Source organism: Phaseolus vulgaris, chromosome 4 (assembly GCF_051622355.1).
Source record: "Phaseolus vulgaris cultivar YP4 chromosome 4, ASM5162235v1, whole genome shotgun sequence".
Lineage (NCBI taxonomy): Eukaryota > Viridiplantae > Streptophyta > Magnoliopsida > Fabales > Fabaceae > Phaseolus > Phaseolus vulgaris.
In genome coordinates, this window is record NC_143501.1 from 46087055 (window position 1) to 46103179 (window position 16125).

The window sequence follows — 16125 nt, forward strand, 5'->3', positions numbered from 1 at the left end:
CTCATTTGGGGGTAGAGGCGCCTTTCGGATCCTTCTCTACCTCCCTGAGTTTTAGAACAATGATCTGGATAGTGAGGTGTTCTCTGCGAACCTACCTCAGCTATCCTTTAACTTCTTCCACCCTTCACGCCGTACCTGAACTCGTTGAAAACGAGAACGAGTTTATCTATCTTCGCACCACCTGCAAGCGTGGAAGATTTATCTGTTCTTACTGGGTCGATATTGATGTTTCACTCAAAGGGGAAAAGGCGTTTTCCATCAACCTTCCCTTCCCGCCGTTTAAGGTCATGAACACCCCTGACCTTTCAGTTTCATCTTGCCTGAACTCACTCTATGGTGAGAAGGACTTTCTCTGGTGCCTCAACTTGCCTAGGGTGTACATCTCCTCCCCCCTGGATGCACTGAGGACTTTTAATCTTGCCTTAATCTGTTTATGCAAAGAGGTCTTTCAATCTGTTCTTGCCTGCACTCGCTCAAAGGCGAAGAGGACTTCTCCTCTTTCTCGCCTGCACTCGCTCAAAGGTGAGGAGGACTTCTTCTCTTTCTCGCCTGCACTCGCTCAAGGGCGAGGAGGACTTCTTCTCTCGCCTCAAGACGCACGAGAGCGTTGAGGGCTTTTTACATTACTGGTGTCTCCGATCGCCGAAAGACGATGAGGTCTTTAAAACTTTTAACTATTGCCGCCGATCACTGAAAAACGATGGGGACTTTAAAACTTTTAACTATTGCCGCCAATCGCCGAAAAACGATGGAGACTTTAAAACCTTTAACTATTGCCGCCGATCGCCGAAAAACGATGGGGACTTGAAAACTTTTACTAGAAAGCATGCAATAGAACTTTACTGTTGCCTTAGATCACGTACAAGTGACAAGGTCTTTTTTCTAAAAACTTTCAAAACAACAAGCATGCAATCTTAGAAACGTTAAACTTGAAAACTCTTCTTTATTGGATGGCCTCATTAAAAACCCTCCTTAGGGAAAAAAGAGTGCCCCCTTGAAACTGTTTTAACAGAAACTATTTAAATCTCTTCATGTTCGTCTTTACTTACAAGGCTTTAACTGTAATAAAATTTGAGATGTGTGGCGTTCCAAGTGCGAGGAATCGCCCCTCCTTCTAGCGTCTCTAAGCAGTAGGCGTCGTTCCCGAGCACCTCGGTTATTCTGAACGGTCCCGTCCACTTAGGCGATAACTTGTTCTCCATCTCGTACTGATGGGCCTTCCTCATCACCAGGTCGCCACTTCTAAACTGCCTTGGCATTACCTTAGAGTTATACCTTCGCTCAATCCTTCTCTTTACTGCTTCGACCTTCATTCTCACCTCCTCCCTGACCTCATCCAGCAAATCCAGATTCATTCTTCTTTCTTCGTTCGAGTATTCCGCCACAAAGTTCTGGAATCTCGGCGAGCTTTCCTGGATTTCGACTGGAATCGTCGCATCACATCCATAAACCAGGCTAAACGGGGTCTCGTGGGTTCCTGACTCTTCAGTGGTATGGTACGCCCAAACTATGCGGGGTACCTCTTCAGCCCACGATCCCTTAGCTTTCTCTAGTCTTCTCTTTAAACCTCTCAGCAATACCCGATTGGCAGACTCTACTTGGCCATTCGTCTGTGGGTGCTCAACGGATGCAAACACCTGTTGTATTCCCACTTCTTCACACAGCTTTTTCAACAGGTGACTTGCAAACTGAGTCCCATTGTCTGACACCAGGCGTTTAGGCACCCAAACTGGCACACGATGTTCTTCCATACAAAGCTCTCGATCTTGTGTGCGGTGATCTGGGCTACTGGCTCCGCTTCGATCCACTTGGTGAAGTATTCAATCGCCACTACCAAGTACTTCATCTGCCTGATCGCCAATGGGAAGGGTCCCAGAATGTCAATTCCCCAAGTATGAAACGGCCAGGGGCTGTAAATGGACTTAAGCTCTTCTGGGGGTGCCTTGTGCCAATCGGCGTGCTGCTGGCATTGCTTGCAACATTGAGCATACTTCTTGCAATCTTCCCTCATCGTTGGCCAGTAATAACCTGCACGGAGAGCTCTTGCAGCCAGAGCTCGACCCCCGATGTGACTCTCACATATACCCTCATGGAGCTCGACCATAATTCTTGTACATTTTTCTCCGTGCACACATACTAGGAGTGGGTGTGTAAACCCAAACCTGAACAACTCGCCATTGATCAGGGTGAACTTGCTAGAGTTCTTCTTTATCTTCCTAGCCTCCATTGGATCCAGCGGGAGAACGCCATCTGCCAGGCAGCGCTAGTATTGCGTTATCCACGTGTCTGGCCTATGCGTAGCGCAGACCTGTGCCATGTTCACCCTTTCCCCTAGACATGCCCTTATCCTTGGCGTTCTCAAGGTCTCCTGGGTCAAGGACCTGTGACTCCTCGCCACTCTCTTCGTCGACTTACTTATCTAGAGAACTTGGTGATCTGCTACAAACGCTCTGGGTGTCTTCAGAGTTTCTTGAATAACGGTCCTCTTCCTACCCCCTTGCCCGAACTGGCAAGCTTGGCTAGCAAGTCAGCTTGGGCATTTTGCTCCCTGGGTACATGCACCACCTCAAACGAGGCAAAGGAACCCTTCAACTCCTGCACATACTCCAAGTAAGCCGCCATTTGCGGGTCCTTGGCCTGGAACTCGCCTGTTACTTGCCCCGTGACCAACAACGAGTCACTCTTGGCCACGAACACCTTAGCTCCCATCTCCTTATCCTACAAGATACCTGCAATCAACGCCTCATATTCTGCTTGATTGTTGCTGGCTTTGAAGGCAAATCTCAGGGACTGTTCTATCAGCACGCCGTTGGGCCCTTCCAGAATGACTCCACCACCGCTGCCCTGCTGGTTGGACGATCCATCCACCGAAAGTACCCAACGAAAATCATCCCCCTCAACTTGTGCTGCCTCTGAAGAAAGCTCGACCACAAAATCAACGAAAATTTGCCCCTTGATCGGTCCTCAGGGTTCATATTTGATGTCGAACTCCGACAGCTCCACTGCCCACTTCACCATTCTCCCAGCTACATCAGGCTTCTTTAAAACTTTCTGGATAGGCAAGTCGGTCATCACCAGCACCGTAAAGCTTTGAAAATAGTGGCGCAACCTCCTCGCCGAGAATACAACCGCCAGCGCGGCTTTCTCCAAGGCCTGATACATTACTTCTGGGCCTTGTAACACCTTGCTAACGAAATAAATAGGTTTCTGGGTCTGTCCTTGATCTTGGGCGAGCACCGCACTCACCGCCCTCTCAGCTACAGCAAAATACAACTTGAGAGGCATTCCCACCAAAGGATTGCACAGAACCGGCGGGCTCACCAGATACTCCTTAAGCTTCACGAAAGCTTCTTCACATTCCTTCGTTCAGACAAACCTATTGTTTCACTTCAAGCACTGGAAATACGGATGGCCTTTCTCTCCACTAGCTGACACGAAACGAGATAGGGTGGTCGTCCGACCTGTAAGCTGCTGCACCTCCTTCACTGTAGCCGGGCTTCTCATCGCCAAAATGGCAGCACACTTATCAGGATTTTCTTCAATTCCTCTCTCAGTCAAGAGGAAACCCAGGAACTTCCCCGCTTCCACGCCAAAAATGCACTTCTCGGGATTTAGCTTCAAGATCTGAGATGTGTTTGCTCTTTTCTAGCGAAGTCATGACCATATCATCAACGTACGCTTGTACATTCCTCCCTAGCATCGGCGCAAGTACCTTATCCAAAAGCCTTTTGTACATGGCCCCCGCATTCTTCAGCCCGAAGGGCATCACTTTGTAGCAGTAGCACGATCTCTCAGTCATGAAGGCGGTCTTTTCTTCATCCATAGGATGCATCTTAATCTGGTTGTACCCCGAGAAGGCGTCCAGAAAGCTCAACAACTTGCACCCTGCTGCACTGCCGACCAGGGCATCTATACTTGGCAAAGGGTACGAGTCCTTCGGACATGCCTTGTTTAGATCCGTGAAGTCGACACACATGCGCCACTTCCCGTTGCTCTTCTTTACCAGCACGACATTAGCCAACCACTCAGGGTACTGGACCTCCCTGATATGGCCCGCGGCGAGGAGCTTCTGCGTTTCATCCCTAATCGCCTGTCTTCTTCTCTGTCGCACTGGTCTAACCTGAGGGTCCATCGCTAGGTGATGACACAAGAAATCGGGATCGATTCCCGGCATGTCTGAAGCAGACCATGCAAAAGCGTCCAGATGCCTTTCTATCACCTTGGCGATCTGGTCTTGTGTCTCACATTCCAAAGATCTCCCCAACTTGAAGACCTTACCCCCGATCTCCCTCTCAAGCCACTCTTCGACGGGTTTGGGCCTGGTTTCCCTGGCGATTCCCGACTCCCTAGCCTCCTCTGGGCGGTTTCTCGCTTCTTCCTCCCGACCGGCGCTCTCTCCCCCCGCCTCGGCGTCTATCATGATCTCGTCACCTTCGGTGATCACCCTCATCGCCATGTCAACAACCCGCCCCTCTGCTGACCTGGGCTCCACACCGGTGGGCGGTGTTGGGGTGATGTAGCTCACCGACCTCTTATTCTTGAGGCTATTTTCGTAACATTTCTTTGCCTCCTTCTGGTCCGACCTTATGGTGATCACCACTCCCTCCATTGACGACAACTTAACTTTCATGTGCCTCGTTGAGGGTACAGCTCCTATCCTGTTGAGGGTCGGCCTTCCCAACAGAATGTTATACGCCGGGGGGGCATTCACGACGAGGTACTTGATCTTCTCCGTTCTCGAGGCCGCCTCGTCCGTGAATGTAGTTCTCAACTCGATGTACCCCCTGACCTCCACCTGGTCGCCAGCAAACCCATACAAGCATCCTCCATAGGGCCTTAACTGGTCAAGGGGTAGTTGCAGCTTGCTGAAAGTCGGCCAGAACATGACATCTGCCGAGCTTCCTTGATCCACCAGCACCCGGTGGACCTTCCTTCCCGCCGTGACTAGCGAGAAAACTATGGGATTGTTGTCATGAGGCACAACGTCCCTGAGGTCCTCCTTGGTGAACGTAATGCCCAGGGCCAAGCACGAATCAAGGGAGTGACCAAAACTTTTGTGGAATTCGCACCATATATCCGGTTTTGGTCCCAACACCTTGTCTGAAACTTTCTCAGGCACTTTAAGCCTGGCAGCTATGTTGGGGATGGCGATTAGGTCTGCCAATCCCATGACGAACTCGTACCTCGGAGGGCGGTTGAACTCTCTAGGGTGCCCTGGCCCTCTCCCCTTGTTTTTCTTTGGATCATAAGGATGGCGAGTCCTTTGATCCTTCTTGGTTGCCGCCGTCTCCGACACCCTCTGCGGCTGAATTCTAGTTTGGGCCCGTGGCTTATTAGGAGCCACGTTCCCTCTCTTTTCAGCGACCTCGCTCTCAGCGGTGATGTAAGCCACAGCACGTTGCCGGATTTCGGCAACGTGGCGGGGTGGCTCCTAATTAGCGACTCGCTGAAAGGTCCATGCAGCACGCCCTTTTTGAAGGCGTGCACGAACATCTCCTCGTCCTTGCCAGGCAAGCGGACTATCTGTGCTCCAAACCTATTCAGATAGTCCCTGAGGGACTATCCCTGATGCTGCCTTACGTCGAACAGGTCATAAGACACCATAGGTGGCGCCTTGTTCACGATGTACTGGTCGACGAAAAGCTTAGAGAACTGCTGGAAACTGGTTATGTGATCTGTAAGCAGGCTGACGAACCATTCTAGGGCTGTTCCTTGGAGTGTGCTCATGAACATCTTACAATAAACTGCATCTGAGCCCCTTGACATCATCATCTGCGTGTGAAACGCGGTGAGATGTGCTTCAGGATCCTCCACGCCGGTGAAAGAGGCTTTCACAACCACTATGCTCGCAGGGATCCCCGTGTCCATGATCGCCTGAGCAAACGGCATCGGAAACACGCGCGATGATGACGACGGTGCAACTTCTTCATCGGTTGTACGTCCTCTCTGCTCGTGAAGAGCTTGACGCAGCTCCTCATTAACCTTGCTGAGCTCTTCATTTCTGGCCTGAGATGCGACCAGGTCTTCGTGTATATTCGCTTGCTCAACGCGCGACGCCTCCACATTCTCTTGCAACGTGCGCATCATCTCCCTCATTTGCGCCATGGTTACGACGCTCTCTTCAACAGTTGGCACAACGGGACTTGGACGTGTACTTCTCATCTTTCGCATGAAATATCAACAGATCAAACTCCAACTACCAGAACCTTCACCACCGGAACGACTGATCCAACAATCAATCGGTCAGAACTTCTCTAACTTCGAAAACTTCCAAGAAAACAACCGCGACAGCACACGATCGATTCGGATGTTCAAACTTCCACAAAAACTCGCAATCTCAACACGAACCTTTTACTTCTCCACTAAAACCCCCGATTCACCGATCGAAAACTCAAACGAACGGTAAAAACCTCGATTTACCGATTGAAAACTCAAACGAACAGAGAAAAACTTCAGAAAATGGTTGCACCAGCACACAACCACATAAGAACTGCAAAATCTTCAAGAAACTCACGCTTTGGATGGGAAACACGTTTTACAGGCCCCATGGTGGGCCCCTGATGATCCAGCCGGTTGACTTGAGTGCAAGAGTCTTGCCACATCAAAGATCTCTCCTTTGGATCAGCTTCGCACCACGTTAGCTTTCACTCTTCACGTCTTAATTCCTCGCAAGAACCTGAAGAAAACAAAGTGGCGCCACTGCGGCCGATCGCGCTCCGACGCTCAAGTCAGTGGAAGAATCACCAAAGACTCAGAGAGAATATCTCAACTCAAGGAACCGTGCGTAGTGAATCTCAGTGTACTAGAAAGTATTCTGAAAGCGTACCTCAAAAGTTTGTTAAGTGTTCCTTATATACTTGAGCTTTTTCTCTCTCCTGACGGTTACGCCTCCAGACACGTGGCTCACATCCAGTTGTACACGTGTCACCATCTAGAGCCTCCACAACTTGAGCGTTACTTCTACTCTTTTCGCCATTCGACTAAGTTATCCATACAGGGAGTAACTTGGTGCACAGCTTTCCTGATTGTTCGGCGATGTGCCCCTTTCGGCGGTGTGTAAACCACCCGATCTCCTAGCATTCCCCAGCGATCTCTAACCACCTGATCTCCTAGTACTCACATACGACGACTGTGACGCAACTCTGGTGACCGCCGGTTACGCATACTAGAGATTGGAGAACACCCATTCTGCGATCGGCGACTATACTGACTTCCCAATTTACTTCCCTTCTGTCGGCCAGGTGTCCCGTTCAACACGCTTATATTATCGCTTGCTGCCACGTCATCACACCCGATGACCTGATTGGTACAATCTCCGTAAAGTGTTCAACTTTACTGCTGCAGAAAAACAACCGATTGTTTTCTCGAAACAACCGATTGTTTTGAGTCTGACAACACTGTGAAAAAACCAATTTAATTTCTATTTTGATTTTCTATCCGTTGCAGATTAAATTAAAGAGAGAATCCTTGGTCAATGAACCTGAGTTAAAAGTTGATCACGCTCAGAAAGAAGTTTCAACAGTCATAAAGGAATATATTCCAATATCTTGGAAATTCAAGAGCCTTAATGACTAGTCAAAGATCACTTGTGAAGACCATGTGATTTTCTGTTTTTTCTTACGCTTTTTCAGTGCAGGGCACGGTCAAGTCCTCTCTCTTTGAAAATCTGGTACCCACTCATGTCATTGAATATCCTATGATTCTATTTTTGCTATAAAAACTGTTGCAGCTCATCTTTTCCACAAGAACATCCCATTGCAATATCTCTTGCAACATCTCTTGCAAAATCTATGAGTGAGCTTTTCTCTGTTGTTCATCTCTGCCATCATGGATTCAACTCCTCCCACCTCAAGAAGAGTCAAATCCAGAACTGTAAGGTCCGGAGGAAGGTTTGAAGGATGTTTTTCGGGTGACAATGATCTAATTGAGAGATATAGGTTTGAAACTAGCACCAAAGTGATAAACAACCCTAAGGTTGTGTGCTTTGATTGGCTGAAAAGCCAAAAACTGGATAATATAAGGAGGCTGCTCAAAGATCAATCTCTCAGAAAGTTCTTGGAGATGAAGGGGAACATCTACCCAGATTTAATAAGGGTTTTCTACACAAATCTCAAGTTTGAAGGAAACAACCTTGTTTCTCATGTAAAAGGTGTAGATATGCAGATAACCGATGAAGTGTGGACTGTTGTAGCTGGCCTAAAGTACTTAGGTCTCAGAATTAACAAGGGAAACCTTGGTGTAGTGGAGGACTTCAACAAAGTTCAATACTACAAAAGCTGCTTGAAGAACCAAAATGAAAAAGTTGGGACTTGTTCAGTTGGTGGCTTAAGACTTGATGAAAGATTGCTAGCTCTCATTGTGACTTGGATTTTAACTCCAAGGGGAAGCAATCATTCTGTTCTCACTGAGGAAGATCTGGTGTACATCTTCTGCATTATGAAGAAGATCAGAATTAATTGGATACACATCATCAAAGAGCACATGCCAAAGGCAGTGAGGTTAAGTGACTATTGTTATCCATATGCTGTTTTGATTTCTAAATTTCTGCACTATTCTGAAGTGAACCTAGAGGATGAAACATCTGAGTTGGTGAAGTCAACTCAAGAGTTGAACAATGGATCTCTCAGCAAAATGGGTTTCACCAAAGTAGGTGGCAAATGGATTAGCAAAGATGGTGACTTTGGAGCCTCATCTAGTGCTGCTGCTGATCATGAACAAGATGAACCTGCTGATATGGATTTTCAACAAGAAGATCTACCTGAAGCACATCAAGATGCTGGACCTAATGCTGGTGCTAGAAATCAAGAAGAAAAAATGCAATCCATGTCTTCTTTTGAAGAACTCATGATGAATAGACTTCATATCATTTATGTTTTGATTTAGTATTTATGCAAGTTGCAACTTTATTTATTGATAATAACTTTTTGTTTTTTTTAAGCGGTTTCTTTGTTGATAATAACTTTTTGTTTTTTTAGAAGAAGATGTTGATGCATCTTATCCAAAATTCAAGATAGAATATACATATATTTTTTGTTGGACTTTTCTGATTGTGTCTATTCTTTTTGACTTTTTGTGCTAAGATTACTCCTATTAGAAGTAGTTTGATTTTAAGTAACACATTATTCTTCTTTACCTTCCAAATACTTTGTTTGCTGGTGAAAACAAATGTAGATTTGCAGTTATTGAAGTTTTTTTTTATCAGCAAAGAATAAATAAAATAAAAAGAGACACTTAAGGGGTGTCCCAACCCGTATACAAGAGCACACATAACTTAAGCAAATAGATAAACAGAGCAAAAACATAAAATAAGTAACTTAAGCTATTTAGAACCCCTTACCCCACATCAAATGAATTACATAGAATCAACATAAAAGCATAAAACAAAAATGACCACTTAACGTTTACTGATAGGGAGATCTCCAGCATAGCAGCTATGTTCAACCATAAAACACAGCCTCAGATTGCTTCTCAATACCTTCTGACCAAAGGTACCTCCATGTTCACATTTGAATCTTCTTAATTAAATGGATAAGGAGAAATTGTTGTTGTTAACGAGCCCAAAAACCTGCACACACACACCAAGCGTGGTCCACTTCTACTTCATGCCACCTTTCATCACGCCCAACCAAAAAATCACAAAAATCCAACTAGCCATCATGTCCCATCCACACTACTTCACAATAGCCACGTCATAATGCACATAATGAGACCAAAAACCGAACCACAACATTCTGTGACATTCAGATACCTTCCAACAACACACAAAACCAAGAACCAACTACAAAGGCCAACAACCCAACCCAACACCCAGCCACATCAAATGTGTCATCCAGAACCAGAGGCCCCTATCACCCCAATCAATTGCTAAAGGCAATCAGACAGCAGAGGTAATAACCTAGGCACCACTTACAGCTAGATAAGTGCAACAACATCCATACCAATCCATCCATAGGAGCACTTCTTCATTTTCGACAACAGCTCCAAAAGGACAATGGTTACAATCTTAAGACCTCATCCAGAGGTTCCAAAGAACTCCTCACTCGACTATTTAAGCACCACACCATCCATCTTCCACTCAACACTCCATGCACAACCCCAGCCAGTTCACTTGACCTTCATCACTCAAGACTCCAAACAACCTGCCTCACCAGTCAACCCAAGACCAACAAGGAGCAACACCAAAGCAGAAGTTTAGCCAGGTTGTAAAACTAACCACTACAAAACCTACCTGAGTCAAAAGCATAGAAGTATATAGCTTATCAAGAATAAACATCGACCTAATTACAGATTAATTGGACCTTTTCAAGAGGTGGTTCCTCACAACTCCAACATAAACACACCCATGATCAAAGTAACATAGCGTCTGTAAAGGGCTGATACAGAGTCGTGCAACCCCGGCCCCTTAGAAGCACCTTCCGCAAGACCTTAGTTCCTGCTGCTAGCAACAGTCACCAAGGAACCACCAGTATCATCGGGATCATGCCAAACTGCACACACGAGTTTGACCAGACCCTGCTCCTGCACCAACCTTCTTTTATGCCCACATCTGCCAATAGCGTGTCGTGAATGTTCACCAACAGCTACTCCCCTTTTCTTTCCTCTGTTCCACCGCCAGCCAACCTCCTATAGACTTCCTCAGCTGGTGGATCTTTTATGCCCACATCCGCCAATAGCGTGCAGTTATTGAAGTTATTTCTAGTCACTTAAAAAAGTCAAAGGTATGTAAATTTTTTGTTGTTTATTAATGATAGGCACTTCATAGGTTCTTGGTACCATATTCATATACTATTTCTCCTTCAACTACGTACTAATAGTGAAGGTTACTTTTTTTACCACTTTCATATCTTCTTCATACACTAAATTTGTACAACTTCTTTATACGCTTTCTCTACTCTTATTCTTCTACGCATTCTAATGCTCTTGTTGACACATGTTTTTTTTTTAAACTTTCGTGATAAGTTTGCTTTATTTTTATCAAACAATTCCATTTAGATATGGATAAGTCTTGGATTATAACATGCCTCGAAATACATATCAGGATTGAATAAATTTTTGGACATTGCATTTACTAATAAGAGCGTTGAGGGTAAGATAAATTGTCCATATCCGAAATTCAATCTCAAAAAATGGCAAACTCGAGAAGCAACATTTGAGCACTTGATTCTTCATCATTTTCCAAAAGGTTATACATTTTGGCCTCTACATGACGAGACAATTTTTGTACAAAATACGATTGAAACACTTTCAATTTTCCAATCAAATGAGCATAAAATTTCAGGTCATGATCCCATACGTGTCATGGTTAATGATGCATTTGGGAATTTAGATCCATGTCAAAAGAAGAAGGTTGTAGGGTGGTTTTTGTGTGGGGGTTTCTTCATTTTAAGAGGTGTTTTCTATTGCTATTTTGGCTAAAAGATTGTTAGGGCCTTTTGGAGGGATGATTTTCTTGCTCTAATGTAGTCATGTCTAGATCTTTTTAGTCATTTTCTATAAGGTTCAGATTGATTTGTTGAGTTTGTTGGAACTCCAGTTGGGAAGAGTCGATCTTCTACCGAGTTCTATTATTGGAGATAACAAAAACAAGGTGTTGTGTACTTTGGTCTTGTTATTTTTTTTATAAAAAATTCTCATTTTATTTTATTTATTTTTATTGATAAAAAAGTACAGGACTAATAAATATTAATTATAATAATTAAACTTAATTAAGTATTAAATTTATTATAAATTTAGATATTTTTAAGTCAGATTTTATTAAAAAGAAATCATTAAGTTCCTAAATTAAATAATTTTTTTAATTAGAGCTTAATTAAAATTACACAAATTTGAAAAAGACTCTAAACATAATTATCTTTATTTCTTTTATTTTATGCGGAGACTAATGAACAATAATAATGCAAGGCAGTATACATCAGTTTAATTAATGTTAAAGTCAAACGTGGAAACTATAAAACTTTTTTGGACACTGACTAATATAACAAAAATGTAAAATATATTTTTAGTAAGTTACGTATTGGATTTTATCTGGATATTTGTGATATTTTTTAATTTATTTGAACATATTTATTTTGGAGAATTTATGTTGGAAAGTCACATACAATTTATGTTTTAGTCACATACAAATTGCTTTCTTATCATAAGAAATACTAAAAAAAACACGTAACACATTTAATGGTATAGTTGAGAAGTTGATATTAAATGCTAATATGACAATCACCGTAGGGGTTATGCATCTGAGACATGATATAAGTTACTACCAAAGTATAGCTTCTCTTTCACTCTCAATCTTTGATTATAATGGCTGAAATAAGTTCCTTTGCATCCCAAATTCAGTCTTCTGAACCTATTTTCTCCAATGCTAATTTCTCAGAGCTTGCAGTGGTAGAACATCTTCATCATGCTGATCTTTACTCAGCCTGTGATGATAAAATACCCACTATTGATTACTCTCTTCTCTTCTCTGATAGCCCTAATCAGCAACTGCATGCCCTTCAATGCCTCCGTCATGCTTGCCTAGAATATGGCTTCTTCTATGTAAACTGTCTTTGCTCTTTCTTTTCTCTAATTTTTTTTTATAATAAATAATTTTAATATCTAATTAACTATATATCAAGTATTTATCAATTTTAGAATTTAAATAACTTCTAACTAACTTTAATAGTTAATTAATTTTAACAAAAAATCTTCCTCCCAAAAACCTTGTTATACACTCACTGATTACAACAATCAAAAAGTTGATTCCGTGAAACTCCATACCAAGTAAAGCAAGCTGCATATTACAACATATATATATATATATATATATAGTTTCTGATTGTTTGATATGTATGCAGTTGGTAAACCATAGCATCCCAGATGGAGTATTTGACAATATATTAAATGGAGTTTCTGATTTCTTTGATCAAACAACATTGAATGAGAGAAGGATGTACAGCAAAAGAAGTCCATCGGATAGAATCAGATGGGAACTAAACTCCTCCACTGGGGAAAACAGGGAATATCTGAAGGTTGTTGCGCATCCTCAATCTCATTTTCCTTCCAACCCATCTGGTTTCAGGTACATAATAACTACACAAAACTTATTTCTCTATCTCCCTTTATGTTCTAAGGTGTTTCCACTTGTTCAATTGGTCACCCCTTTTACCCAAAATATCATTTCTCATCACAACTCTCAAAATATACTTTTTCATACATAAATATACATTAAGCTTTTATATCTGTCATTTTTTAAATTTTAGCTGTCATCTCAATTACTCTTTTATTACACTTTTATAACCTTTCTAAAATATAGTTATCTATAGTTATGTTAACATTTTCAAATTAATTGTTATTATTTTATTTAGAAAATTATATAGTTATCTATAATTTTATGTTTACTTCAAAATATAATTCATTGGTTCAATAAAGAAAAATATTACACCTTAATTCTGATAACTTTATCTTCATTCACTAAAATAGATTATATATTATTTTTAGTTGAAGTGAATTACAATTATTTAGATCAACATTAATCAAGTTTATTTTTACAATGTTGATGATTAAAGTCACTAAAAAAATTAATTAAATATAAACTAATTTTAGAGATAAAGATATATTAACTAAACTATATATTATTTAATAGATTAAAAAAAATAATGATATCTAAATTAGTTTCTATTATTACTAAATAGTTTCTAAATTGGTATATAATATTATCTACCAAGATTTAAATAATTAATAGCTAGATCTAGGTAACTATTTAGATACCAATTTAAAAATTATTTATTAATAATAGAAACTAATTTAGATATTATTTGTAAATTCCGCAAAATAAAATAATACAATTTGTAAATTACTCTCCAGCATATATAAATCTGATGAGAAAGGTATCTATCTAGGTTTAATTATTATGGCATTCCCTCTTCCATATATTTGAAGTTGTTTTGGGTTATTTGGTGCATCAGCAAAATTTTAGAAGAATATGGCAAAGAAATGAGAAGGATAGTAATTGAATTGGCGAGGGCAGTGTCTAAAAGCTTAGGGTTTGAAGAACACTTTGTAGAGAAGGCATTGGAATTGAAGTCAGGGTTTGATGTACTGGCCATGAACCTTTATCCACCCAATGCCAAATCCAAGGGAGCTGTTGGCTTGCCTCAACACACTGACCCTGGCTTTATAATTACACTTGTTCAAGATGTAAATGGTGGTCTCCAAATTCTTTCCCACAAAGGAAACTGGATTAATGCCTATATTCCTCATCATGCCATCCTCATCCAGCTTGGTGATCAACTTGAGGTTACTTTTATTCAAATTATTTTCTCCATAAAATAGTTTGTATGATTTATAGATACTTTATCATTTTTGTTGTTGTAGGTGTCTTCTTATTGTGAGCACATATAGTAGGAATATTTAACTGATTTTCTTTTTTGACCAGTTTTAAGGTTGTAACACATCTCTTTCTTTATTAGGATTTTCTTTCTGCACTCTAACAAATTTCTCCTTGCATATTTTTTTTTTGAAAAGACTGTTTTACTTTTTTTAAAAATACTTATAGATAGTTCTTTTTGAAATGTTTTTGGAACATACTTTCCATAACACATTTTATGAATTCTGAATTTATCTTTTCGAAGTCCAGAAAATATGTTATGGAAAGAATGGATTTTTTGTCTTTTGAATTTCTTATTTTGGAAACATCTTTTACTTACGGAACATCCTATTCCATAATCATCCAAAACTATCAAGGGTAATTAGGATATTTCAAAGCATATAGGGGTGCAGGAAGAAACACACTTGTTATTATTGGACTACTGCTTTGTTATTTGTTGGACTACATGATTTGGTTGTAGATTATGTAACATGATTTTTTTTTTTTATAAAGGTTGAAGCACACCTCTTAAGTGTGTTACTTAATTTATTTCATTCTTTGTGAAACAAATTTTTTTCCTCCATCATCTTTCTTTTAATGCCTTATTATTAATAAACCTTTTTGCTCCTTCTCACCATTTGGCTTATGTTTTTAACATCAATCAATTGTAGATCTTAACCAATGGGATGTATAAGAGTCACATCCATCGAGTTATTGTTGACAACAATAAGGTGCAAAGGATATCTGTGGTTGGCCTTCATGGACCTTCACTGGACAAATTGATCAACCCTAACGCAAAGTTTGTTGATGAAAAACATCTAAAGAAATATCGTGAGATGACGTTTAAAGAATTCTTAGAAGTGAACGGGGATGATGAGGTTGATGTGCAATCATCACTTGAGCAAGCAAGATTATTGTGAAATTTACATTTACATTCTCACACTCCAAAGATTAGTGTAAAATACATTCAAATCTTTATATCATGTTTCACTTAATATGTTATAATAAGGTGTGGATAATTTAAGTCTTCTCCCTTGTATTCTATACTTATCATATTCATATTTCTATTGTACTATCATTTTATCCAAGTACAAAGTAGTGTATGATTTTCTAAATAAATTTAAGCTCTTCGTTATATGTAGTTAGAAAATAAATTCTCAAAGAAACTAGACTAGAGAGACAATATTATTTCTTTATCAACTAAAAAAGAATATAAACTAAAGGAGACACTAAAGGTGCTCAACCTATTTAAACACATCTATATTCTATTTACATAGTATATTAATTAGACTTTCAAAGTACTTCCACAAACGTTTCAATCACATAATGCCCTAGCTCGACTAACATTGTCTCGATAATTACAATGCCTATTAGTTCCAGATACAAATTTTGCAGCTCAGTTAACAATCTACTTCTAGCATGTAATATGTGTTTTCCTATCCATGATATTGTTGCCAAACATATACACCATTAGAGTCATGATGCAAGGTTTTCATTTTAGAGGAGAGTTCCTCTTCCGAAACTTATCTTAGCTTGTCATTTTAGAGGAGAGTTCCTCTTCCGAAACTTATCTTAGCTTGGTCGTGTTTTCTTATTTCTTTTAATCAGCAAAGAATCATTCAAATTATATAGGGGACACTTTAGGGGTGCTCCAACCCTTAAAAAAATTCCAAAATAAACCTATCATAATCCCTCCCTACTACATTCCATCATTACGAACACCTAAGGAACTTCAAAATCAATATTTAAAAGCTTCCTTAAAAACAAAGCAGTTCATTTAA

General features: G+C 40.8%; 1 protein-coding gene across 2 annotated transcripts; it reads left to right on the top strand.

Annotated features, from left to right (window-relative positions):
- The first annotated feature begins 9770 nt into the window (after nt 1–9770).
- On the top strand, nt 9771–15439 carry LOC137819500 (2-oxoglutarate-dependent dioxygenase 19). Of its 2 annotated transcripts, none has more exons than XM_090301306.1 (4): nt 9771–10718; nt 12834–13057; nt 13944–14274; nt 15016–15439. In XM_090301306.1, exons 2-4 carry the CDS (start codon nt 12927–12929, stop codon nt 15262–15264), a joined length of 711 nt encoding a protein of 236 aa, XP_090157432.1. In that variant the 5' UTR covers nt 9771–10718; nt 12834–12926; the 3' UTR covers nt 15265–15439. The 2 variants fall into 2 exon arrangements, with proteins under 2 accessions (XP_090157432.1, XP_068479475.2); XM_068623374.2 differs by lacking the exon at nt 9771–10718 and adding an exon at nt 12252–12534.
- Nucleotides 15440–16125: the final 686 nt, after the last annotated feature.

What these genes read in the sequence shown, in the direction of transcription:
- LOC137819500 (XM_068623374.2), top strand. Translation starts at nt 12,298, where the DNA reads ATGGCTGAAATAAGTTCCTTTGCATCCCAAATTCAGTCTTCTGAACCT. An exon ending in TCCAACCCATCTGGTTTCAG is followed by an intron (nt 13,058 to 13,943) that starts GTACATAATAAC and finishes TTGGTGCATCAG; the next exon opens with CAAAATTTTAGAAGAATATG. An exon ending in AGCTTGGTGATCAACTTGAG is followed by an intron (nt 14,275 to 15,015) that starts GTTACTTTTATT and finishes AATCAATTGTAG; the next exon opens with ATCTTAACCAATGGGATGTA.